The 26,634-nt window shown below is 43.1% G+C and overlaps 2 protein-coding genes across 2 annotated transcripts in view; one reads left to right on the top strand and one right to left on the bottom strand.

The window, feature by feature from the left end:
• poc1a (POC1 centriolar protein A) overlaps positions 1-26,634 on the top strand; it is a 30,265-nt gene continuing 3,631 nt past the window's right edge. The window contains exons 1-10 of the mRNA XM_030374912.1: positions 1-212; positions 3,274-3,358; positions 3,510-3,681; positions 4,104-4,283; positions 4,535-4,642; positions 4,851-4,966; positions 6,163-6,296; positions 9,287-9,355; positions 9,760-9,906; positions 20,850-21,107. Of these exons, the coding sequence (XP_030230772.1) occupies positions 198-212; positions 3,274-3,358; positions 3,510-3,681; positions 4,104-4,283; positions 4,535-4,642; positions 4,851-4,966; positions 6,163-6,296; positions 9,287-9,355; positions 9,760-9,906; positions 20,850-21,107 (1,284 nt within the window). The 5' untranslated portion in view covers positions 1-197. The remainder of the gene's footprint in view (positions 213-3,273; positions 3,359-3,509; positions 3,682-4,103; positions 4,284-4,534; positions 4,643-4,850; positions 4,967-6,162; positions 6,297-9,286; positions 9,356-9,759; positions 9,907-20,849; positions 21,108-26,634) is intronic.
• b9d2 (B9 domain containing 2) lies at positions 2,064-2,901 on the bottom strand. The gene has a single exon (XM_030374914.1). It carries the CDS (start codon positions 2,768-2,770, stop codon positions 2,243-2,245), a length of 528 nt encoding a protein of 175 aa, XP_030230774.1. The 5' UTR covers positions 2,771-2,901; the 3' UTR covers positions 2,064-2,242.

Below are 26,634 nucleotides of genomic sequence, written 5' to 3' on the forward strand. Positions count from 1 at the left end.
CCAAACCCGGCGCGTAAACTGAAACTCAATTTGTTGTCAGCAACAACAGGTAGTTGCTAGTATTCGAGTCAGTCAACTGCCCAACTAGAGGCTAACTGCCCGCCTATCTACCCAATGAAAAAGATATAGCTACTATTACAGTAAGCTTATCGGCTTATTATTTAATGCATTGTGGTCGTTACTGAACATCCAGGAAGATGAGCACTGCGTTGGTAAGTTGAACGTTTTGGTCGCTAGCGAGGGGGTTAAAGATGGTCCAATGTTAGAATACTATGTACAGTACAAGGGTCTGTCTTTACAACCTGACAATACATTTTAAACACTGTAACCTGAAGGTACACACGCAGAGTCACATCAGAACATGACAGCATGTGCGGACGGACGTCGTGAGGGAGCATAACGTTAGGCTTTGTTTACAAGCCTCTGTGAATATCTCGACATGTCACTTGGAAGAAAATATAAGTTATATATTTGTTTGGATATGCGTTGGAAACTGATGAACTAAAGTTAGTCGAGGCATGCTGATAGGAAATATTATTGCACCATGGAACCACTGATCAGACTGACTGGTAAACTACTGTAAACAAAACAATGACACCTGTAGACTAACGTTAGGGCCTGTTCATGACTTTGCTCTGTTCACTAGTGACATGCAAATAACCAATTTACTTAACTTGCATTATAGAAGGAATATGGTTAATATTGTGTGTAGTAGAATATCGATTATTATTATCTTATATTATAGGGATATAATCTATACAAGATAAACTGATACAAGTTTATCTTTTTACATTTTCCTCATCAAAAAAGCTATTTGTCCAATGAAGAACCAACAATATATTGTATATATTTTTTTCTTTTGTGATATTATCTAGTTATCTTAATGACTTTGCCGACTACCGACCAAGCTGTACTGTTAGTTTCAGTTATTACAAATGAAAGCAACAGTAACACACAGGGTTACAACTCCATTACCAGGCCTTGAGATGTAATGGATCAAAGTAAAGGGGATAAACATTTTTTAAATGATCTGAAATGAAAATGTGTGTGGTAGTGTAAACATGGAAGTAGCTAAGGTTCATTCAGGTCATTACTTGGTTTCTTAGTTTTACATAGTCGTCTATAAACCAATTTTTGTGATTCAAATATCTATTATTTTTTGTATTGCTAATTGTGAACTTATTTATTATAAATTCGAAATAGTCTTCAGCCGGCTGTAGGAAAGTGTTTCCAAACTTGGGAACATGCATGTCACCCCCCACTTGGGGGTGACATGCATATTTTTATAACGCAAATAATCATTGCGTCCTGAGTCCTTTAGGTCCTCTATACACAAAGAGAATGATTCTGAGCGAATTGCATTGTGAGTTAGTGCACATTGGCAATAAAAATTTGCTTGGACATGGATATAATGGGTACCGGCTCATAGTCAAGAGCTGAATGCTGATTAGCTGAAAGGCACTAAATAGCATGCATAGTGAATTTCAGCTGATTATACTTGTTCTCAACCATAGACAGGCCAGATTTTCTTTTGTGTAATTGTCTGTTCTAATTTTTCTGAAGTTATGCGAGTAAGCTTGTAAACATATTGTGGGCTGTACATGTCACAAATTGTCTATTACAACCTAGGAAAATAATAGTGGTTCAGTATTTGATGTAGTTGACCGATTGTAGTGGTTCAATTACACAGAGCCCCCAATTTTGGTAGCTCTGAGAGTAGGCCAGTGCAGTTCATGGCCTCATGTTAGTTTTTTCACTCAAGAGATTTCACTGAATCTCTCGAGTTAAGTGGATGTTGTTTATATCCAAAAGTTACCTTTTTGAATGAATGTATTGGTAGCGAGTTTGGCCACTCAAGCAGTAAATATATTTTACTATATAATAGGGTAACAGTTCATCCTCTGTAGGTATCAGCTTTTCTGAAATAATTGTTGTATCATCTACAAAGTAATTATTCTATACACTCAAGGTACTTTCCTTGCTAGTTTAATGTACACATCTTTAACTTTAAGTCCCCACAAACATCTTCACTTTGCATTACAAAATTCCAAAAAATAAAGTCGTCTTGAGAGTGTTTGCTTTTATTCAGGTGAAGCTCAAGCACATCACACATAAAAACAAATCCGTGATACAATATACGTATATAACTACAGTGTAATATCTAACAATGTTAGATTGTCGTCTCCAATCCCATCAGTCTTTCCCTTCGTGTTCAGCTCAACACGACTGTCCTGTCCCACTGTTAACACTCGACGCCGTGCTTGTCAAAGTGCCTCATGATAATGCCGAGCTCCAGCTCCACGGTGCCCATCGCCTCGGTCTGAAGCCTGTATCTGTCCGCTCCGCTGTAAATCAGATCCGGGGAGCGCAACTGTGGCCCACCGCCGACGAACATCTGCGCTAACTGTTCTTGCCAAGAGCCCAGAGGTCTCCAGGTCGCACAACGTACGGTGTGTTGTCCGGGGCTCGAAGGGACGTGGCAGTACCCGTAACCATACAACTGGCAGCGTCCGAACGAGTCCTGGTGCCACACCTGCAGGTGAAGCTTTGGCCAGCCTTGCAGTCCTTTAGTGGTGTAGTGAAGATCAATCGGATGGCTCCAGTAGGCCATATCACCCGTCTGCGGGAGATCCACCTGAGTTTGACCCTCCTTCAGGCCAGAGAGAAGCCGCCATGCCCCTCCCGTGTGAATGCCCCACTTGCAAAACAAACTGCTCTGGGGAAAGCCGCTCGCACCGACGATTTGACCGATGATATGCAGCTCTGCCATGCGTCCGATAGCTCCGCTCAAACGTAATCATAAGTCAACACGTATCTTTCTGTTGACCGAGTAATGTGCGCTGGTCTTCACGTCTTATTTCCTTGGTAACCGAGCCGGTTGCTAACGCCACGTAACGGTTAATTGAAGCGTAATAGCTCATTGGTTCCTGAATGGTCGCCGTGTATGACGCGGCACGTTACGTGATTTAAACTAAATGATTTAACGCCGCTCCACATAACTTGGAATACAATCACAAGAGGCTACAGTATTCACACTAATAATTCATAGCGTGAAAATGGGATTTGCCTCATAAAAGTTCTGATTAGCCTTTTAGTAAATTTTGTACAAAGTCAAACATTGATACTTGCTTGAACTTGCTGTTTTATTTTTACAGATTTATTCTGATTTTATCTCTTCTTTATCATTATATAAATCATGCAATTCAAATCTGATCAGTTCTCATAATTGGCATCCCTCTGATATTTTTTTTATCTTTGTGTGTCTTTTTACAGTCGGACCCCAGCCTTGAAAGGAATTTCAAAGGCCACAAGGACAGTGTGACATGTGTGGACATCAACTGTAACATGAAACAAATTGGTACATATACGTGGATTTTTTGACTTGACCTTCTCTTTTCTGTATCTGGCCCTTGAAATTATTTGAAATGCTTTCTCTCACAGTTATGTGGCCTTTTTTTTCTAATATGAAATATGGATATAGTACTTAATCTTCTCTGGACTCCTTTCAGCCACGGGCTCCAAGGACTCGTGTGTGATGATCTGGAACATGAAGCCTCAGATGAGGTCGTATCGCCTGGCAGGGCACAAAGACGCCGTCACCTGCGTCCACTTCTCTCCCTCGGGTCACCTGGTGGCCTCTGCCTCCAGAGACAAGACTGTACGGCTCTGGGTTCCCAGTCTGTAAGTATCCAGCTAAAGCAGCTTCACCTTGCTGCCCCTTAACTGCAAAAAATACAATGGCCGCACAGGCACACTTTCCTGATAAATCTTTCTATTTGGCTATTATCTAGCATTCATCCACAATTCCGTTTTTTTTTGTGAATTTGTAACTAGGTGGGGTCCTGGACGATGCATTATTGCAGCCCTTTTCCTTTTCCTTAATGATAGTTTCGGGGACATTTTTAGTCGATGCTTACAGAGAGTCCTGCTTGTCCTAAAAGCTCAGTGTACAGAGCCGACTTCCCATAACAACATTTTTCCGTTCTGCTTAATCAGCACAGTGTACAACAACGCATAGATCAAAGGGGTTGTCGGTGCATAGAAGTATAGAATGTGGTGATTACAGATGGGGGATTATAGTATGTTTTGTGTGGTTTGTGTAGGAAGGCTGAATCCACGTCGTTCCGCGCTCACATAGGCACCGTGCGAAGCGTCAACTTCTCGGCCGACGGACAGTCGCTGGTCACAGCGTCCGACGACAAGACCATCAAAGTGTGGACGGTGCACAGACAGAAGTTCCTCTTCTCCCTCAGTCAGCACATCAACTGGGTCCGCTGTGCCAAGTACGAGCGAAGTCTAACACACGCGTGCACCCTTACTCACAGCAGACATGTTTCTCTCACCTCAGTCTGGGAAACTTTTCTTAATCACGTATTCGCTAACAATGAATTCTCAAGCCTTGTATTTCTTAGAAACCAAACCTTTGATTCCTCAAACATTCATTTCCACTACTCACTGCTCTCAGATAAGATGGGGCTGCGGGGTCTAATTTAAGGAGAGAAAAAGGCTTCTTCTTGACATATGCTTTTGACAGGTTTTCTCCAGACGGCCGCTTGATTGTGTCGTCAAGCGACGATAAAACCGTGAAGCTGTGGGACAGGAACAGCAGGGAGTGTGTCCACTCTTTCTACGAGCACGCAGGGTGAGCCTCTACAAAGAAGAACATTCAGAATGTTTCCAGGGTCACATGCACACTTATTTGATACTTAGTTTTAACCCATTAACTAAGTAAATGATTTTTACTTAGTTAAAAAATTACATGAAACAATGTAATTTATTTTCATGGACAGGTTTACTTATCAATGAAAACTCTTTAATCTTGCCATACTTCTACTAATTCTGCATTCTAGCTATGCAAACCATGTGGAGTTCCACCCCAGTGGGACGTGTATCGCAGCCGCCAGCACGGACAATTCGGTCAAGGTGTGGGACATACGCACCCACAAGATGCTGCAGCACTATCCAGGTAAGCACCAGCTTAGAAAGGCTTAGTCTAAGCCTACGTGCTCAAATGAGACGTATCAGGATTATGTATGTATGTATGTATGTATGTATGTATGTATGTATGTATGTAGGTATGTATGTACACATTGAAGCAGCAGTCAGAGATCACAGGGTTTGCCGTTCATCATATGTTCTGAATTTATCATATTAACTTTATATTAAAAAAAATTAACTGTTAGATTGACTCGAACCAGGCACGTTTTTGTCTAGTCTCACAATGGAAACTTATCTTTTCATCATGCTGCCTTTCTGTCTACTTGGAAGTTCATTGTTATTCTCTTTCCTAAAGAGATTGCATATGTTAAATCTTATAATGGGTACAGCTGTCAAGCGATGGAACAAAGTGAGGCATTAAGACGATGTCTATGTATTTTTCTCAACTTAATTTGTCCTTCTATTTTGATATTTTTCTATTCTGTATCAATATCTTGCTATCATCGGTTAGTCATATTAGTCATTCTCTCCATTGTGTTATTAATTAATCAACTGCAATGTTTGGGAGTCCAGGATTCCAACACAGAATAGTTGTGACAAATACAAGGGATAAAGTAAAAGTGAACCTTTTAAAGGTATAGACCACTTTTGATCGCATGTCAACAGCGTCATAAGTCCTTTACCCTCTAACTTCTGGGGTAACATAGTAAAAACAGTAATGCAGTACAGACCTATAATTTATTGATATTTCCATATCGATCAAGCTTACTACGATGTGCTTCTTGGGCAGGTGGCTCATGTCAGTCATCAAACTGTGTTTCCCACGCGTAGTCATTTTTACGAGGGTAATTTTAAACACCACCAGAGGGCGCTAAATATCTATTAACTTCAATTGTTGCTTGCGAGTCATCGCACCTCTGCTTTTCTAGCCACCACAAATAAATGTGTATAACAAAATACCCTAAACAAACGAGGAATAATGGTCTGCCCATATTATATTTATGATTCATTGAAAAGTGAAACGTGTTAAACTCTCCAGGCATAACAATCAGCAACTTAACCGTTTGTATAACTGTTGTTGTGTCATCAATACCAGAGGAAAAGTGTGTGTGTGTGTGTGTGTGTGTGTGTGTGTGTGTGTGTGTGTGTGTGTGTGTGTGTGTGTGTGTGTGTGTGTGTGTGTGTGTGTGTGTGTGTGTGTGTGTGTGTGTGTGTGTGTGTCAGTTCACAGTGGTGCCGTGAACAGCCTGTCTTTCCATCCATCTGGAAACTTCTTGATCACGGCTGCCAATGATTCCACTTTGAAGATAATGGACCTTTTAGAGGGAAAACTCCTCTATACCCTCCATGGACATCAGGTACACGCGCACAGGTTTAATGTATTGTCACAAAAGTACTTTTGCATAAGATATCTGCCAAAGGCCGGTTGTTTTTATTGTCGTGTGTGTGTGTGTGTGTGTGTGTGTGTGTGTGTGTGTGTGTGTGTGTGTGTGTGTGTGTGTGTGTGTGTGTGTGTGTGTGTGTATCTGATGCCTTTTTATGTGATGTATTTATGTACTTGCCAGGCTAGAAAGCAGGCGGCCCACTCAGTGACTCATTGCAGTTTTGTTGGAAGGAAACTGAACTCGTTTTTTCCCTCTGTTCCTCTCTGTCCTCTCCTACTTCTACTTCAACCCGTTCTGCCTTCCTCATCATCATCATTATCATCCTCCAATTCCTCACCCACATCCACTTCCTCCATCCTTTGTGTGTGTGTTTGTGTGTGTGTGTGTGTGTGTGTGTGTGTCAGATAAATTGACAATGTAGACCGATTAACTTGTTAGGGGATGTAAATTACACACGTGACATTGTCATTCAATACCTATGTGGCTGTCAATTTGAGACATTATTAAGCGAGTTTCAAATGTTTTTGTCTCGCTATATACTCTGCAAGCTTATAATATAAACAGAATGTCACGACATTGTAGCAGGAAGCTCCATTAGAAAATGAATTCTCATCACAAGTGCTATTCGTGCAATGGTTTGTCAGATTTTCTAATTGAACGCCTATTTATTTAACTAACTGTTGTGGCCAACCTTAATTCTTGGCTCTTGACTTTCTACTGTCTGTACTAGCCGCATGCAAGCACATACACACATACACTTTTCTGCCGTAATTGTCTGATTCTCTTTCTCTTTATTTCACAAGCTGTATCCTAGTCTCCCTTGCTCATTCTAAAGACAATAAAACGTGTGTGTGTGTGTGTGTGTGTGTGTGTGTGTGTGTGTGTGTGTGTGTGTGTGTGTGTGTGTGTGTGTGTGTGTGTGTGTGTGTGTGTGTGTGTGTGTGTGTGTGTGTGTGTGTGTGTGTGTGAGAGACATTTCTCTCTTTCCTTCTGCCTTCTGGTCCAGTTGTGTTTCTGCCAGTCTGTTGGGGCCAGGAACACTTAGGGTGTTAATTGCTGCTACAGCCACAGAGCCAGAGATGGGAGGGACCCCCGTCTGTTCACATGTCGTGTGTGTGTACACGGGGAGGCTTGCCTTTTGAAGGGACCAACATGTTGTTCCTGAAGCCGCAGGGAGACCCTGTGTGAAGATGCTTCAAAATTCACTTTAGTACAATTGATTTCCAGGCCCCCTTATATCCACCTGATTTACGAGGTTAAGGACAACAACGCGATCTAAAGGCAACTTGATGTGTTCTATCTTCTAACTGAGTCCCTCAAATGAGTAACTTAACCTGTAATAGGCAAGTTTTCCCATCAGCAATGTCCTGTGACTTGAAATGTAGCTATAGTTCAAGCTATTTCATTGGGTCAGATTGTAGGAAAGACTTTTTATTAGACTACATAGCTGCAGTAGAAAAGTGTATAATGCTACATTATAGCTTCGCCCACATGCCACACTATAGCAACAACATGCACCACAATGCCAAACTATAGCTACGCCACATGACTCACTATAGCAACACCATAGACAATGCTACACTACAGCCACGCCACATGACTCACTATAGCAACATCAGACACAATGCTACATTATAGCTACGGCACATGCCCCACTATAGCAACACCAGTCTACCAAATGCTATACTATGGCGACGCCACATGCCACGCTATAGCAGCCCCAGACACAACGCTACACCCCAGGCCACGCTACAGCAGCCCCAGACATCACAATGCTACACTATAGCTACGCCAACATTCTACACTAAAGATACACTCCCAACCACGCTACACCATAGCTACTCAACCATGCTGTGAAAGTCAAGAGTGGAATGTAGTGTAAAGTAGGTTTGAATACGCCTCTGCAGTTTGAGTTAACAGAACAACAACAACAACAACAACAACAACAAAAGCGGCAGCGTTTCTCGTTGCAAACGTGAAAAAAAGGATCCATCTAATTTATTTTCATGCTAGACCATGTGGGGTCTGTCTGGTGTCTGCAGCTCCTCTAGTCAACACATGACACATGCCAGTGGGGTTCACGGCTCTTTCACACTGTGTGTGTGTGTGTGTGTGTGCGTTCATGCGTGTGCGGTTAGTGTACATGCTTGTGTTCAGTGTGTGTGTGGCCATGTCCTATGCCAGGCCGGCAGCGGGTATTAGTCAGAGCAAAGACAGAACATGCTGTTTGTCAGGCCGTCGCGTTGCTATAGTGACACCGTCTGCTTGTCCCAGGTGCTTCTGGGAAACCATTCCTCACCCAAACCAGGCTGTCTGGTCTCCCACCAAGGCTCCCTGCTCCCCTCCTCAGCCCCTCTTCTTTCTCCCTGTTTTGTTGCGTCTGTGTACGTTCCTTTTTATTTGACGCTTTTGTGTTTTGGTCATCTGTAAACACGGGCTCAGGATGGCATTGTTGACTTTCTATAAAAAAAATAATACAAAAGATAAGGGAGTGATTTGAGATTTAATTGGATTTTAGCTTATGCTTGTCTGGTAACCAAAGGGAGGAGAATGGCTTTAAGGGCAGTCTTGAGTCTGATTTTCTGAGAATAGATGCACAACATGAAGTGATATTGCATCATAGCAGTCCCAGTCATTCTCAGAAAATTCTGGTGCCTTAGCACCTGAATTTTCTACTTTCAATTGTTATTTTTTGTGTTAAGAAAGGCACTACTTCAGATATTGTTATTATTGCTATTCACATCTGCCTGATCATAACCTGTGAAGTCATTTATTTCCCAAAAATATATCAAAATTAATTTAAAAAGCCTGCAATTCTTTTATTCTTCTGAGTAAATGTTAGATAGATTAATGTTTATGAATTTGTATCTGTTTGTCTTGCTGTCTCTCTGTGCTCCGTCTCTGTTGTTCTTTCTATCTGTATTTATCTTTCGCTTGCTCTCTCTCTATCTGTGTCTATTCAGGGCCCTGCCTCTTGCGTGGCGTTTTCCCGGACCGGAGAGTACTTTGCCTCTGGCGGTAACGACGACCAGGTAACGTCCGCTTCACGTGTTCACCCCAACAGAATGCAAAATGAGAGGCTACGGAGTCTGAAGACGATATGGTGAACCCCTAGCTGCTATGGCCTGTCACTGCTAGGCACACAGGTCATGACCGAGTGACTGTGGCTGTGAAGATGATTTAAAAGGTTTTATTTCAACTTCTCATATAAGATTGGGTCAGATTCTTTTGTCTTTTGGGTTGCATTTTCCAGTTCATGAAGGGATAGTGTCTACATGTCCTTGATCGCTTGATAGATCCACACCAGTGGATTTCATGAAAAATGTTTGTTTGTTATAATCAATGTCGATGGGGAACATTATGTATTTTGAAAAAGAAAAAAGCTTTAAGCGGGCAGGCCTGCACTAATATATTAAATTTTTCCCCATTCCAATAGGTGATGGTCTGGAAGAGTAACTTTGACTGTACCACGTGTGAGGACGTCAGGTTCCAGCACAACACAGCACCCGGCCAGCAGGGCATCTCGGCCAACTCAACGGCCCATGTCCCCCACCCCTCACGGGCCCCGAAGCCCCGCAGTCAGGTACCTGCAGGCAGCGGGCCAAGGGCTCACCCTTTTAAACAGGCCATCGTGTCTGTCTGTTCCTCATGCACTATGCAGGTTACCTTCTGAGGAATCACTCCACTGTACAGCATAATTCAGCTTCCTCGCTGTGTTCATTTCCTTTCGCGGTTTGTCATTGAATACGATTTACATTGATTTAAAAAAAGGTGACCATATGTCAAGCTAGGGCATAAAACGTCTGTTTGAGATTAAGGTCTATAACTGTTTAACACGACATGAGCTATATGAGTAGGTCTACATCAGAAAAGTGGTAGGTACATACCACTTGTCGAAAGCATTGTATTCTACTTGCTTCGTTTTAGCGGTTGACCTTTTTAAAACTATTGATGACTGCCCTTGGTTTTGCTCGACGCATAAAATGAGCTTGCATACAAGCACCAATCACTCCTTTTGTCTTTATGCTAATTCCGTTTGACTGTCATACGTGTCGCTGCTTTGCTCAGGATCGCTGAGTCCACAAATCAGCTGAAATGACAGCAACTTTCTACCGTTGCCTAGCAACTGACAATACTCCCAAGCAGATTGACCCCATTTAAGTCCTCTAATGCTTCTGGTCAGGTTGACAAGTCGGGCGTAATTATCTGAATTGGTTCTGTATCTATAATGGTGACAAAAAAGCGGGGTTATTTCGTCTTTCTTAGTGGCTGCTCAAGTCTCTCCAGAGGGATTTGGACTAGTGCCGTAGTGCACTGCGGTGATTGTAAAAGCTGCTTATGGCGGACACACACACACACACACACACACACACACACACACACACACACACACACACACACACACACACACACACACACACACACACACACACACACACACACCAGAGAGTCTGCTGGTACATTAAGTATATTCCCTCTGTGAACATGTGTTCTTTGAAGTGTGTAACGAGACTGAAAGGTGCACTCATATCCCCCACACACACAGGGGGGCTCATCAGGAAGATGTCCAGTCACTCCCACGCCTCTCCCTCGGAGGAGGTCTGAGTGTATTTTCTTTTTTTTAACCCTACTTGACTATGTCTAAAACATAAGGAGAGATCTTGAGACTTCTCCTAATGGTTATCCGATCTTTTCCCCAGGATTTTCCGCAGTTGGTGTGCATATTGTTTTTGGATAAGGCTAACGAAAGACAGAAAATGAATGTGTTTTCCATCCATTTTCCATCTTGAAACTATACGGTTCTGTTAGAACTATCAAGTCGTTTAGCAGATGCTTCAGTTCAAAGGGGCATACCGTGAACACCGATGAATCTAATTACAGAGCCGGTAAAGGTGTTGGGGACCTTGCTCAAGAACGGCTACAGGTGGGCTAGGGACATGAGGGATCAAACCCAGTAAAACAGCCGAAGCATTACACCACCCCCCTCCCTTGTTTGTTATCTGTGAGGAAGGAACTGGAAGTGGCGGCCGGTCAGCCACAGGGCTTTGGTGACGAGAGATTGACGTTGTTTTTCAAAGAAAGAGTGAGTTTCACCTCACCCTGCCCCTGAGCAACCACCGTTGTTGGATCAAATGATTGATTGGCCGTGCCTGCTGTATCGCCTGACACTCCAACTCCCTTGAAGTCAAACTTGTGTTACAGTGTTTTTTTGTATTACTATTCTTTTTTACAATGTCATGCTTGTTTTATTGACCTGCATCCCCTTGCTGGCCTCTTGATGAACAGGCCCGTGCTGGAGGCCGTAGAACACGGGCAGAGGAAGGAACCCAACAAAGGAACTGTTGGACCGAGGGAGAGGGGAGTACCTGATCAAGCGATGAAGAGGAGGGAGGGAGGGATAGGGGAGACTATTCTATTAGCGGCGTTTAAATATTTAAAGGCATTGTCAAGTTGACACACGCACGCACGCACGCACGCGCACGCTGCAGAACCAAATGACATGGGTTGGATTTCAGTCCTTTCGACTGATGCAGTGTTACTTACATCAACAAGGGCACTTCCAAGGTCTTCACCCTCTCTATAACACGCACGCACGGCCGCACGCTAACACACGTGCGCGTTGACACGCATGCACACTAACACGTGCACACTAACACACACATGCGAGCGCTCACACCATCTCAAGGTGCTCATGTCCTGAAGGGAGGTTTAGTTGGGTAGTATCTGGTGTGTGACCTCACCCAACCCGAGTCTCCGGTTGTTGTGATCAATGAGCCTCAGATACACTGCGCTGCTGCTGCTAGGTCTCTGGCTGTTGTTTATGGAGCTGGCAACGGCACCAGCGCAGAGCAGACCTCAAATACTTGGATGTGCAAAGCAAAAGCAAGAGACCTCATGAAGTTTCGGTTATAGAGACAAAGAAAAACAAGTGTCAATGGGTATCTTTCTCATCCCCCAGTAAAGGAATACAGTTGTAGATGCTGTTGAGCGATTTTTTTTAGGTTATTTTGTTAGCAATGGCCATGCAAGCAATCAGCTATTAATAGGTGAAATGCTCTGTGAGACTGTCTGTTCTGGTTGACTGCACACCTGCCTCTGTATGACACCATTTAGGTTTTATACCACTCCTTTCTGACCAATCAAGACATCTCTTCCCTGATTGGTAAGGGGGATAAGTATTGGTTCTCAATCACACATGTGTAAAAAGAAACATTTCGCAATGGCCGGGAATCTAAGGGAGGGAGAGAGGGAGGGAGGGAGAGAGAAGATGAGGGGGCACAGAGCGAATGTGTGTTTTAATTTTAATTTTTTGTGATTATTTGTATTTTTTTTCAAAGCTTGCTCGCTTCAACACTTTCATGCTCTCTTTCTTCACAACTCAAGCCTTACCTGCATTACTTTTGATAAGAAAGAATAGATACATTTTAAATTATGATGGTATTATGTATTTGAAGAGGTCCCATTTGTCCGTTTTATAAGTCCCGGACGCTGTGACAATATCTTTAACGGTCTTATGTTTTAATGCCAACTGTTGAAACCATCACAGCCTTGTTTCTTTTTCTTGATCCTGCCAATGGAGTTTGCCTGTGCGATGTCACTTTAATGAGACCTAAATGCTAATGGTATTCATTAGCGTTTCCAGCCAGAGGAGGTTATCTGCAGACGTAACTCCGGGTGCGATCAGCAACCGAGAGCCTTGACTAAAGAGGTATTAAGAAAAATTAGTACTTGCGTAATACCCTTTTGTCTTCACCCCTTTTTTTTACTAGAAATCTACAATTTTATAAGTCTCTTTGCGGTTTTCTAAATTGTGAAAAAAAACTTCTTTATGACAAAGTAGTTAGGCAATTTAGAGAAGCCATCCAGAGTAAGCTAGTTTTTGAAAGTATCCAACTGAAACAATCTCACCCCTTAGGCCTCCGGCCCGAGCCTCTCCCCCATAACACACGACTGGCTCGCTCGCTTTAGCATAAGCTCTGCCTAGCCTTGTAGGTAACACCTGCGCGGGGCAATGAGTAGGCACAGGCAGCCAGATAGTTTGGTTGACAAACAGCTTGGCCATCCATTGGGCTGAAAATCGGCTTAGCTTAGGAGGTACAGTGGGTTGCCTTGTAACCTGAAGATCGCTAGTTCGATCCACGTCTCATCTCAGCTGAGTGTTTAAGTGTCCCTAAGCCAGACACCATTGTTGACTCCGCCGTCTTTCTGTGTGTGTGTGTGTGTGTGTGCGTGTGCGTGTGCGTGTGCGTGTGCGTGTGCGTGTGTGTGTGTGTGTGTGTGAACCGTTGTAAGCCGTTTCGGATAGAGGCATCTGCTAAATGTGAAATGTAAATTAAATGATTGGAAAGCCTTACAGGCCACTGTAAGGATGTTAATAGAATTTTAGCAAATGTTAGAAAAAATGCTCCTCAAATTAATTGGCAAAGTACACACTCAGGATGATCATCATCAGGGGCTGCTCAGACCATTAGGGGTCAGGCTCCCTAGGCTTCACCCACTAAGGCTTTCAGCATGTCCCCAAGGCGGCCTAGTGCTGTTCATGCTGTAAGACAGGTTCGGCCCTGGGCATAGGCTCAATAGGGACTCACCTAGAGTGCCATTTCTCCTTAGGTAGCGCCAGCATAAGAGGCAGAAATAGTAATATTTCATCATAACATGTCTGGCTCCCCCAAATGCACCTTTTGTAACATATAAAGATTTAAAATGATATATAAAGTTTAGGGGCTATGGTTTCACCGACTGACCTAAAATAGCCTCTAACACTTTACTATTAGGGACCAAAGTAATCACCAAAGTTTTACCATTCGTGAAAACATTATACAAAACTGCAGATGCCTGCAGTTAAGTTGAGTTTGTGAAATATCTGCGTATCTGTGTAATATATATGTTTATTTATCACTATTTAATTTCCTGGAAGATATGGTCAGTGCTGTGGTTATCATGGTCACGACATTACTAGTACACTATGTATTTTTACAACACTGATACGCAAGGTACTCAAGTCGTTACACAGATTCACAGTCTGCATTTATGTCCTAGTTAATATATTGTGTGTGTGTGTGTGAATGATGTATTTTATTATCATTACTGCCACTTTGTCAGTCAATATGGCGGTCAGTTACACCTTGAAGTGCTTGCTTTCTAGATCTCTGCTATGTATTATTCAGCCATACGTAATTCATTATTAATAATGGGCCCTTTTATCTCTCATAAGACACACACACACGCACACGTGTGTGTGTGTGTGTGTGTGTGTGTGTGTGTGTGTGTGTGTGTGTGTGTGTGTGTGTGTGTGTGTGTGTGTGTGTGTGTGTGTGTGTGTGTGTGTGTGTGTGTGTGTGTGTGTGTGTGTGTGTGTGTGTGAGTGGAAATGGAAGAGAGAAAAAACATCAGAAGCTAGGCTTAGCTCTCCTTCAATTATGAAATAACTTCCCAATCCTTTCCAAAATGTTTTTTTTGGAAGCAGGACCTAATAATCATGCGGGAAAGGCTTATTTCAATTATTGTTATGTCAACAAAATTATCTGCTTTATTGCGACTAGAAATGAATGTGTGAAAATGAGCGTAAACAGGATGTTGACTCCTCTGGACATCGGACCAATGGAGGTTTCGTTGCGTAGACGGCTCACATGTCTGAAAACCTGACTGGAGCCTCATTACAGAAAAGACTGAAGTAGAAATAAGGGGGCCTCACTTTTCCCTTCTGAATATCTCTTGCTCTCTCGCTCTCCCTTTCTCATGGATGTGGCGAGGATGTAGGGATGGAGAGCAGTTCATGTGCTTTCCCCATTTTAGTTTTTGAAGTTTGCGCACAAGCTTGAAACTAGGGAGAACTGAGATTTAGTAAGGCGTATAGAAAGATGATTGATAAAACAATGATGTATAAAATATGTTGGCAACAATTGCAGATTTAAACCCATATAGATTTACATGAAGCTCTGATTACCTCTCTCCAGGTATGATCAGTATTGCATAAACTGGTGAACAATTGCACTCAATTTAACACCTCATCCTAACCATAGAGACCCCAAGTAAACCGGTGCCTGTGACAGAGAGACAGGGAGGGGTCCAAATGTCAACCCTCACTGACCAGCAGATCTCTCTCTCTCTCTCTCTCTCTCTCTCTCTCTCTCTCTCTCTCTCTCTCTCTCTCTCTCTCTCTCTCTCTCTCTCTCTCTCTCTCTCTCTCTCTCTCTCTCTCTCTCTCTCTCTCTCTCTCTCTCTCTCTCTCTCTCTCTCTCTCTCTCTCTCTCTCTCTCTCTCTCTCTCTCTCTCTCTCAGCCTTCCTTTCCTGCCTCACATCCGGGTCTTCCTCATACTCACATGCAGACAGATGAGCGGCACATTCCCAGCAGGCTTTCCCCCCCCAACAAAAACACACACACACAGGGGGAGGGGTAAAAGAGCGAGTGGTGCTTCAGACAGTTAAACCTACCTCCCTCCATCGTTGCGTTATTGATTTAACTATGGATCTAGAGGTGTTCTCTGCACTGTAGCAAGAGTTTTTCCGGCTTGTTTCTCAATATATATACACTGGGAACTGGTCTTAAAGTGTGTAATTGGCCGACACAAGACCAATTTGTGTGTGTGTGTGTGTGTTTAAAGGCATAGAATGTCTGGCGTACTAGCAGAGTGTGCGTGTGTATGTGTGTGTGTGTGAGAGAGAGAGAGACGGGTGAAAGAGGAGCAGGAGAGCATGAAAGCAGATGAAGGGATAGAGGGGGATGCTCCAGTGGAGTGGAGCCTCAGACAGTAGCAGGGTGGAGGCTGAGGCACACATGCACTGTGGAGGAGGCCAACCACCTAAATAAATAAATAAATAAATAAATAAATAAATAACAAGGCGGGGAGAAGAAGCACACGCACAATAGAAAAATATATAAACGATCGGAATCAGAGGTGGAGAGATGGCAGATACAGTGTGAGCTGTCGGCAGCAGATAACCGCGTCCACTTCCTCCGCTACGCTCAAGACAGGGGGAGAGATTGGAAGATTGGGGACAAAATTGGATAGGAAACTGGGTATGGAAAGAACAAGTTTTATCCCTTTGCTACGCCCACGTCTGACCTTTTTTTTGGTGTGTGTGCGTGCGTGTGCGTGTTCTTTTTCGGACTGTCATGGAGAAGCACGGGAATCCATGTCCATCTCAAGAGTAACTCAGCGCAACAGCCATTTGCTGGAACGGTGACTTTAGCTAGCTTGCGACCAAATTAGCTCCCAGTCAAAGTGTGGTCTGTAATTGCTTTGACCGTATACGCTATACATTCTTTGAAGAGCAACGTGTTCTAAGTTTTTGTTGTAAGCAGCAGGGAGCTTAATTTACTGAAACATATTTTGTGGTTTCCAATAACTCGTCGCACAACAGGATCACATTAACCTACAGCTCAGTCAAATTTATTATTATCCCACGACGGGATATTTGGTTGCTGCCAGGTATTAAATCCACATTGAATCCATCATAAATTCAACATGAAATGCAACATACCAGAAATGACATAGATGGAACAATACAGTGCAGTGCAAGATAATTTTAAGTGAAGACAAAAGACGAGCAAATGCGCAGAAAGGCCTTAGTGCAATAATTTCTCTATAATCTAGAGCCATCTAGAGTCTTCAAAAAGTCTTTGGATTTTTGGAACTACTTTGAGCTTCTACCTGAAGATGGAAGCTCAAACTCCCTCTACAGGGTGTGGTCATGACAGACCAATATGCCATGGGCCTTCATTACGACCTGCCGATGGTAAAGGTCAGTGAGCTGTTCTTGGTTCCACCCCAATAACTTTGTTGCCCGCTCTGACAAGCCGACCAAGCCTATTCTCATTGGCCAGCTCAGGTTCCCCAACCACACCACAATACAAAGACACAGCAACGATTTGGTGCACACATTAAAATAATCAGTTTGCCTCAAGAAGTGAAGACGTTACTGTACCTTCTTAGAAATAGCATCTGCATTGGCCTGAAAGCACGACCTGACTCCCCAAATATTTGTTGTTCACCACCAAATTAATCTCAAATCCCTAATAACTTAGTTATTCCGTCAGCTAGTACAGTATGGAGTCTATTGTATCCACCAGTCCTGTAGTGGATTGATACCACTGTGTTTCCAGTTAGAAGGTGTTCAGGATAAATTTGTTATAGTCACTACTTATGTCTTGTTTTGATGATGATCTGGTTCTTGCATAATGAGTGTTTATGTAATGAGTTCTTATTTTAGCTTATACAATACAAACACACTTAAGGCTGATACGGATGATGTTACGATTGAGAAACAATTTTACCTCCAGTGTCAACTTTCCTGCTTTCCTACTCTCCTACTTGCATTGCTAACATCTGTGCTTGGTAGGGTGCTGTTGGGCATATATCCTGTGAAGCTACGGGCTTCCACTAGGGGCAACATAAGTAATAACATGTAAGTCAATGAGAAGCTGGCTGTTGCATTTCCTCTTTATGGTTAGTCCCCTAGAGTTTGTCGTGTCTCTTTAGTTCATACCTGTACAGCCACTGTGCTCTTGTTCAATGTCTGAGCAGCCCTTATCCTGTGTGAACAGGCTTAATTCACTACTAGCCCCTGGTACCATGACGGGGTAGGCTGCTCAGTCAGGGGATCGAACTCAAAACTGGTGGAAAGAGTTTGAAAGCAGACTGTGTGACTTCTCTGTCTTTATGACACAAACCGGTGTAACTCAGCCTGTGCTGAGAATGGAAAGACAAATCCAGACGTGTGTGTGTGTGTGTGTGTGTGTGTGTGTGTGTGTGTGTGTGTGTGTGTGTGTGTGTGTGTGTGTGTGTGTGTGTGTGTGTGTGTGTGTGTGTGTGTGTGTGTGTGTGGAATAGTTTTTGTATGCAGTGAACTGGCTGTATTGATGCCTAGCTGTGTCCAACCAAGAGTTTCATTTGGGCCCCTAGGAAATTTTCCACTGTTGGTTTTTCCACTCCAGGTGATTCATCAAGAGGGTGGTGGTGGTAGCATTGTGCGTGTGTGTGTGTGAGCATTAATGTATGCTTATGCTTGAATGATTGCGGTTGTGTCTGTAGTGACGAGTGCAGTGTGTGTGTGTGTGTGTGTGTGTGTAAACGCGGAGAGGTTGTCTGTACGGGTTTGTGTGTGTTTAAGCAGCTGTTTTAATACAAAGCTATAAAAGTCATACTCTCAACAAGAGTCAATCCGGTCTTGGTGGACGTTATTAGCTCAGCACAAATAATAATTTGTCTCTCCCTCACTCGCTCCCTCTCCTTTCTATGTATTACCGCCACACGAAAGATGTTCTTTCTTCTTACTCTTTCCAAGTCAAACAAGTGTGAAATTTGTTCTTGTACAAAATGGTGAATGACTTGACGTATTTGGTACCTTGAGAAAGTTAATGAGGTGTGGTGTCCTTTGGACACAAGTTGACTATTATGCTAAAGCAGTTAGTAGCGTGACAATTTAAGGATGTTCAGCGGCTGATGACTGGACCTGAAATGAAGAGTGCCGTGCTTCAAAATCGAATAGATTTTTGAAACACAAGAAGCGCAATGCAGCGCTTCTTGGCGCTGCATTGCATTCTATTGTGTCTGGGTTTTTTTTCTTCCGTAAGCAAATACGTTTGAGTCATAGGCAGTGCTGCTGTGATTGGCCGAAACCACACCTGAATTGTCCCCAATTAATATCACTTTACCAGGGGGGAGGAGCTTGGCCTCTCTGGGTTTATTGTAAACGGCGTGGCTTATGGGCAAATGATCTACCTCAACCTCTTAATGACTGCCATCCACCCATATCTTTTTCATCAGTATAAACTGTTAATCCACAACTTTGTGTTTGCCTTTCACCCAGATATAGCAGGAAGTAGGAGGATTATCTCCTTAGACTCAGGTTCCTCCTCTGGAGAGGAGTTGTGGAATCTATTTCATTTACAAAGTTAGTTGTGATTTGACAACAAAGCACCTTTCTTTAATTCATTATTGGGAAGTGCTTTTTGGGGATGTTGTTTTCCAAAGAATGGGTTCCAATAGCCATCCATTCCAATAGGTAATGGATGGCTATAAATCAACAATAGTTTATCATGCGTGGCGTGCCAAAGTTCTAAAAATTTGTGGTTACAAAGCTGATGTTGATGGCAGGCAGTAAATTCATACATCTACTTCTGTACTTTTTATTCTGGAATCTATTAATTACAATGAAATACAATGTGTAGTCCAAACATAATCTGGTAAACCCCTAGTCCCGGGAGCTGAAGTGGTTGACCAGCTCACCAACTCTACAGCCATGCCTGGCTCTCTTAGTGGTTAGCTGTCCACCAAGGCTCAACTTATATTGTTTTACAAAAATTAAATAAATGCTACACAAAATTTGATTATTAAGTATTTGTGGGATACATGGCTACTTTTTAATGGGACAGTTGTCAATTGGATAAGCTAACAACACTAGGGTTATTTATAGGGCAATTTACAGTTTATTCCGAGTAGATAAGGGAGTGCCAGAAATACAATGAGGTGTCATACTTGGTCTTGTCATTAGTCATGTATTCTCTGAAATGAACTGATATCTTCCTTTTGCGAATACCTTTCGTTTCGAATACCTTTCGCAAAAACGAAAGGTATTCAGTTTCAAGTTTGCAATGGCTATGTCAGCTGAAAAGGTTCCTGACCTAGTAAAACGGTGACATATACTTTAAGTATTTTACTCTAGTAAGGTTGTACATGCATGAAACATATGCTCTGGTTTGTTTTGATGAAATAACATGGCACTGATAATTTGATGGCACTTAAAAAATAAAGTTTGGATAACCCTAACCCTTTGATCTCCTTAACCAGTTTAGCCTTCTCCATGGTGGTCTTTTTCCAGTACAGTTGTAGTATGAAACAAGCGTGTTTTTATCTTGAACAAACCCTTGGTTTTCACCTTGACCTATGGCTTCGACCTCCCTCGTCAGCAGATGTGTGGGTAATGAGACAGGGACACACGGCTCAGCCTGTCGATATGAGTAACCTCTGACACCGAAGCTGTGGTCTTAATCCGTATTAGCTGTGTGTGTGGAAACAAGACTCCCTGTCTGGCATTATGAGTCAAAAAGGGTTGTCTTCCCATCACGCTGAGGAGAGCGCGGTCGGCTCCAGACATGACCAAACGTGCACAGAACAAGCAGAGGAGACGGGGGAGAAAGGGGGAATAAAGAGGAGTGGAAACATAAACCGACTCATCATGTAGCTGTCATCGCGGTGGAGCTGTTACCATTCCATGTGCTTTTAATTGTAGTTCTCTCTAACGCAACCCGGAGAGACCTGACCTTCCTTGGCCACGGTAGAGCAGCAGCCAGTAGTGATCCGTTAGTAATGAATGGCTACGTTCCTTTCCTAATGGTTACTGGTCCATAATGCATTAGCTGATGGGTCAGGTGGTCATTGGTGAGCGGTGGAACCTATCCATTGCTATGTTGTGTTAGAATAGTAGAAAAATACAGTTTCATAAGCAGAGGTTCACCATCCCCATCTGCCAAAAACATCCTCAAACAGTATATTTTTTTCTTCCCTCTTCTCTTTGTTCAGACATGCAGTGTGGCAGAGGTCAGCAATACGACCGAGTGGCACACCGTCTCCCACCCTCACAACCCCGGTCCTAGCAGCCACAACAAGACCGCCCACTCCCAGTCCATTAGGGCCCCCAGCATCCACCAGCCCCCACCCCAGGCCCGGGCCAGCAGCCCCGAGCACCAAGCCCAGACCCAGACCTCTGATGGTGGGGTCTCTTCAGCCCTGTCAAGCACTCTGGAACGCATTGTGAACCAACTGGACATTCTCACTCAGGTAAGAGTCTCTCTGGAGGCCCTCTGTTAGGGTTAGGGAGTCCGTCTGCACTCCCCTCTGTTACACCACATCCGGATATGATGTGTCATTTTTAGTATCTCACAAGCGACTCAAGGTAACAGTACTTCCTTACCGGTACTCTCACAATAAACTAAATAAAGTAAAAGGTATGAACTGTTTGTCAGTTGGCCTTCATTAAGGGCTTAGATGCTCCGAAGCAAAGAAACTGCAGAGTGGGTGTTGTGTAAAGCCTTTATATATTTTTTATTTATTTATTCATTCATTCATCAAAATGTAATCATATCATTACTTTGGGGTAAGCTTGCTAATAGATTCCAACCGGTAGCCTGAGCTAATCCCAAGCTCCTATGCTATTTTCTAAACCAATATGCTATTATCCTTTTCCAGCTGATGAAATTGCTATACATCTTCTGATTTCTATATATCTTATAAACACTGTAGATTCATTCTGGTGAGATGTGACCTCCCAATACATTGACCGTCTAGAACCTTATTCACAGAAACAGGGTACATGGATGTAGTGGGTATGCAGGACTGGCTTGCATCCGTTTCTCATAGCCACATACTGGTCTTCGTATACTTCTGGCAGGTTTATGTTTGACGTTGACGTTCATTCTTGTGCTTTGGTCGAATCAATTCATTTTATTGCACTGCGTATTTAAACATTCACTTGAATAGAAAGCGATTTTAAAGGATATATTACTGCTGACATTTATGACTACAATGTCGGCCATAGTATAGGTTTGCAAACTCTAAATAACTGGACTCAGTCAACTGACTGAAATGGTTAAGTTACTGCATTTTGCTTCAGAGAAACATTTAGTTTACCAACTTTGCATAAATAACAGTTTAGCAGCTCTCTATTCTTTAAACAAGGACAGGTAGCACACATCTGGCTGTGTGCGTTCTGCTCTTGTTGTTTTTATGAACGTTTCAGGAGCTTTGTAAAGGGCATGCTCAGTTTGAAGCCTGACCAAACCAAAGCCTCCAGGGTCAGACCTAAAAATAAATCGGAACAGAAAACCCAACCGCACACCAACCAGAACGGAGTTATAGATGCTCTGCTTCTTATTAATTCCTGCTCTGTGTTTTATTTTCTACACGTTTTGGGGTGGCTTTCTCAGGGTCGTGTTTTAAGGCTGTTACAGAGGCTGCTTCTGATTGGTTCTGTTGAAACTATTGGGTAATGTTTTTTGCAACTTATGTCTATGCAGGCAAATTATATGTAAAGTGGTTACGTGGCAGACGATCACAGTTCGTGTCTGTTGATGCGTTTAACCAGCCGGTATTAAGAAACACCAAGAACGTTTCATAGTTCGATGGGGCTCATTGCCAGTATACGATGCATCTCACCTTGTTAAACTGTCCCAATATGCGTTATCTGCTACTATTATTTATGAACTATAAAATGACCAAACAAATGCAGCAATTAATTAGCAGATCCGTGTAACATGAACGACCCACCCAATTCTGAGGACTCCGTTAATACCTACGATGAGCCTCGACTGCGCACGACTAAAAACAACTATTACAAATGGAATCCTATGATTCTTAGGTAAACGGGCAAAGAATGATGTGCATTGCTTGAAGAAAGTAATTGAGGAAGATGATATATGCAAGAGGATGGACCGGAGTTTATGAATGTACCCCTTGGGAAGGACAACATTCATACAGAAACAGTTGGAGAACTCACTGGTTCTTAAAAAGTTGAAATACCACAGCTATCGTCGCGTGTGTGTGTGTGTGTGTGTGTGTGTGTGTGTGTGTGTGTGTGTGTGTGTGTGTGTGTGTGTGTGTGTGTGTGCGTGTGCGCTCAAGTTCAGCACATGGAAGTATTTAATGGTGGCTCTGTGCCTGACAGGCTGTCTTGCAGACCTCTTAGGCGGGGGGGGGGGGCCTTTAACCTCTAACCCCTGACCCCGGCTGCATACAACTATCCCAAAAGCATCGTACTGTATGTTTATACAGCATTTCATACATTCCTGCTGCATTCCTCCTGTACCAGGCTCATTGCTCCCCAAAGGAAGAGTAATGATGAAGTAGGACTCTATCGTCCGTGTTTGCTTTATCCATGGCTCAGTGATGGCGCCCCCTTCTAAACTCACTTTGACCTGATCTTGGTGGCCTATCATCATACCACTGACTAAGTAGAGCGTTTCCCTCCTTGCAACGGCTCCTCTGGCTTTGGAATGTGAATTTGACAGACATGCATATAATTGACCGGACCAACTCGCTCCGCTCAAGGATAAAAAAAAACTCACAATGGCACCATATTCCTCTCTCTGTTTGTATTGAGGGACATATGAGAAAATTAGATGAACAGGTATTTATAAGTACTTGTGTGGGGATATTCTGATATAAAGTACATTATTCAGTTCATTCCCTTGAGAGGCACTGAATGGGCTAGGCAGTAGATAAACAGTGGCCATGCTGAGAAGTAAGTACAAGCAGTACAACTAGCTATACAGTTGACATACCAAGCAGTACAACTAGCCTGACAGTTGCAGTGTTTCCCCTCAATGCATTCAGCAGCAGCGCACCGGCACTTCTGGATTGGCAGAGCCACTGCAAAAAAAAGGTTCAAGCCACATTTGCCCAATGATCTGGGGTCAGCAGATACCTTCACTCTCTTGGTTGTTATGTCATATTTGTAAGCTCAATCTGTAAATTTTTCCCCAAAAAATCTCAACAGAAGTAACAACCGAAAGGGTTATTTTCCACAATTTTCTTGCGGGGGAGGATGCCCCCGGACCCCCCTAGCATTGCTAGGTTACCAACTCACAGCACCACTTCAACAAAAAAATCTAGGGGAAACACTGCAGTTGACATACCAAGCAGTACAACTACCTATACAGTTGATGTGCTCAGCCGTACAACTGGCTATACAGTTGACGAAGCACTACAACTGGCTATGCAGCTGATGAAGCGATACAACTAGATCTGCAGTTGACATGATAAGCAGTACAACTGGCTATACAGTTGGCTTGTGAAGCAATACAACTAGCAATAAAGTGAAAATGCTGTCAGTACAACTAGCTATGAAGCCAACATATTAATGCAGTGTTGTATAAACTGCTAAAAGTCATTCTAGAGTAAAAGTACAATAACTTGGATGATTGTGACTTGTAAAAGTAAGTAAAACAATTTGTTGAGTAAACGTTCATAATGTTCAAATACAATGTACCTAAGTAATTCAGGTATGCATCTTGGTGAAAGTGTACTTGTGTATAATAAATAAAAGTAAAAAATTCTAGGTAAAGATTTTCCGAAAACTATTGGTCCGGATGTTTGTCTCCGGTAGTCCTCCACTAGCTGCATTAGCACTAGCGGATGAGGACCATGCGTTCATACTGCTGCTTTTGCCGTAGCTTACGATATGCTTTTGTGAGTTGACATGAAATATGTGCTTGATGTGCCTCAACTCGTCAGTAAGATGGGCAGCTCATCGATCGATACATAGCACTCTAAAAACTACAGAAGTCTGCCAGGATAAAAAAATGTATATACCGGTAATACTTTCGTAGCTTGATTTTAGCGTGTAACGATTAGTCCTCTGCAAATGGATTGGAGTAAAGCTAATAAAAAACGTTAGTAGTAAAATAGTGAAGAAGTAATTTGTATTTGTTAGTTTTCACCACTGGGTGAATGTGAGGAATAAATTGTGAAGCGCGTCGCAACTTGCAACAAAAAGCGCTTTAAGAAAACAAATCCATTCACCGTGTGTCTGAATTCACTGTAAGTCCCATCCTGTCAAAGACTTGTATAACATATAACTATAATAAATAGTACACAATATAACCAGCTATACACACGACTGAGGAGGGGAGGGATAGCCGGCTCACGTGGTAGCTGACTTGTTTCAATTGTGTGTGTGTGTGTGTGTGTGTGTGTGTGTGTGTGTGTGTGTGTGTGTGTGTGTGTGTGTGTGTGTGTGTGTGTGTGTGTGTGTGTGTGTAAAACAGTAGAGTGGCCGAACAAGAAAAGGGCGAGAAAAATGCCATTTACCACTGAAGGAAAGGGCAGCACAAACAAACAAATGTACGGAGGGACGACTCGACTGAGCCGCCCACGCGGGTCGGAGACACTCTCAGGATGGGGTTTCACAGGCTCGGGGTGTGTGTGTGTGTGTGTGTTTGTGTCAGATGTATGTTGTCCTGAGTGTGGCGGGCGGCATTCTGTGCTGTGGCTGTGGCCCCAGCTGGCCAGGCGCTGAGGCAGCACTTGTACTCTCCTTCTAATTTATGGTTTTAATGGTATTGTTTTAATGAAGAATGCCCAAGTGACCGCCAAACCATATTTCATGATCATACGTCACATCTGTCTCAGTCTTTTGGTTTGGTTTTGGTATTCTAGTAGTCCGATGTCCATTAAAAACAAGGTTAACCCCACAAAGCAGGTTTGTCCCGTAATTTGTCCATGGGATCGTGGAAATGTGGCTTGTGCAGCTGTGTAACCATCGGCACGGTAACAGGGGCCAAAAGTGCTTGGAGCGGTGTGTGTGTGTGTGTCCCTGTGTAGGATAATATGGACTCTGCACAGAACTTGGAAATTCTATTTCGGGAGCGTAGAGATTGGGTTTCTACTCAAGATGAAAGCTATAGGCCTGTATAAAATGTCCTTCGCCTGGGGATATGGGGATGCACACACACCGACACACACACACACACACACACACACACACACACACACACACACACACACACACACACACACACACACACACACACACACACACACACACACACACACACACACACAGTTGAAACAGAGGATTATTGATCTACAACCACAGTGCGCGGGATGATAACAAAAAATAACTCCAAGCCGTTTTTATTATTTTCTCCCTCCCCTGTAGCAGGGGGATAAGGTTGCTGGTGATGAACCAGAGAGGACCTGGTGGCGATCAGTGTTCCCCTTGTGTGCTTTTGTTAAGTCGTGATGTGTTCTGTATGTTGGTCCATAAGGACTGGGTTATATCACTTTTCTCCCTCTCCCTCTCTCTCTCGCTGTGGCTCTCTCTGTATCTCTCCATCTCTGTTTCTTGTCCTTTTCTTATCTGTGTTTGAGCCTCAATCCACCGTGTGGGTTTTCATGAGATATGAGATACTAGGCTGCTACTCGTGTAAATGTAGGGCAGGCTTGAGTGATAATTTGATGTTTGAATTCATTATTCATCCCGTTCATACATCCAAACGGTTTAATGTCGGATGGTTGGGTGCAGCGTGAGATGCTGCATTCATATGCGGTGGGTGTTTTGACGCGTCAACGTTGTGTGACATTCCCATGTGTTCATGTGGTCCGTTGATGTGGCCCAGACTAATATTTATGTCATGACGCATCACAATATGTTCAGTGAATAAGGCACACAGTCCAGACATTGCTAGGAATCGGACAAAAGACGAGACTCATCATTCAAGACTCAGTGTAGAAGATAAACAAAATATCTAAAAGTTAGGAATTCAATAACATCAGCCTATTTCTTCAGATGTTTGTCAAACCACATAGT

This window comes from Gadus morhua, chromosome 13, assembly GCF_902167405.1.
Source record: "Gadus morhua chromosome 13, gadMor3.0, whole genome shotgun sequence".
NCBI lineage: Eukaryota > Metazoa > Chordata > Actinopteri > Gadiformes > Gadidae > Gadus > Gadus morhua.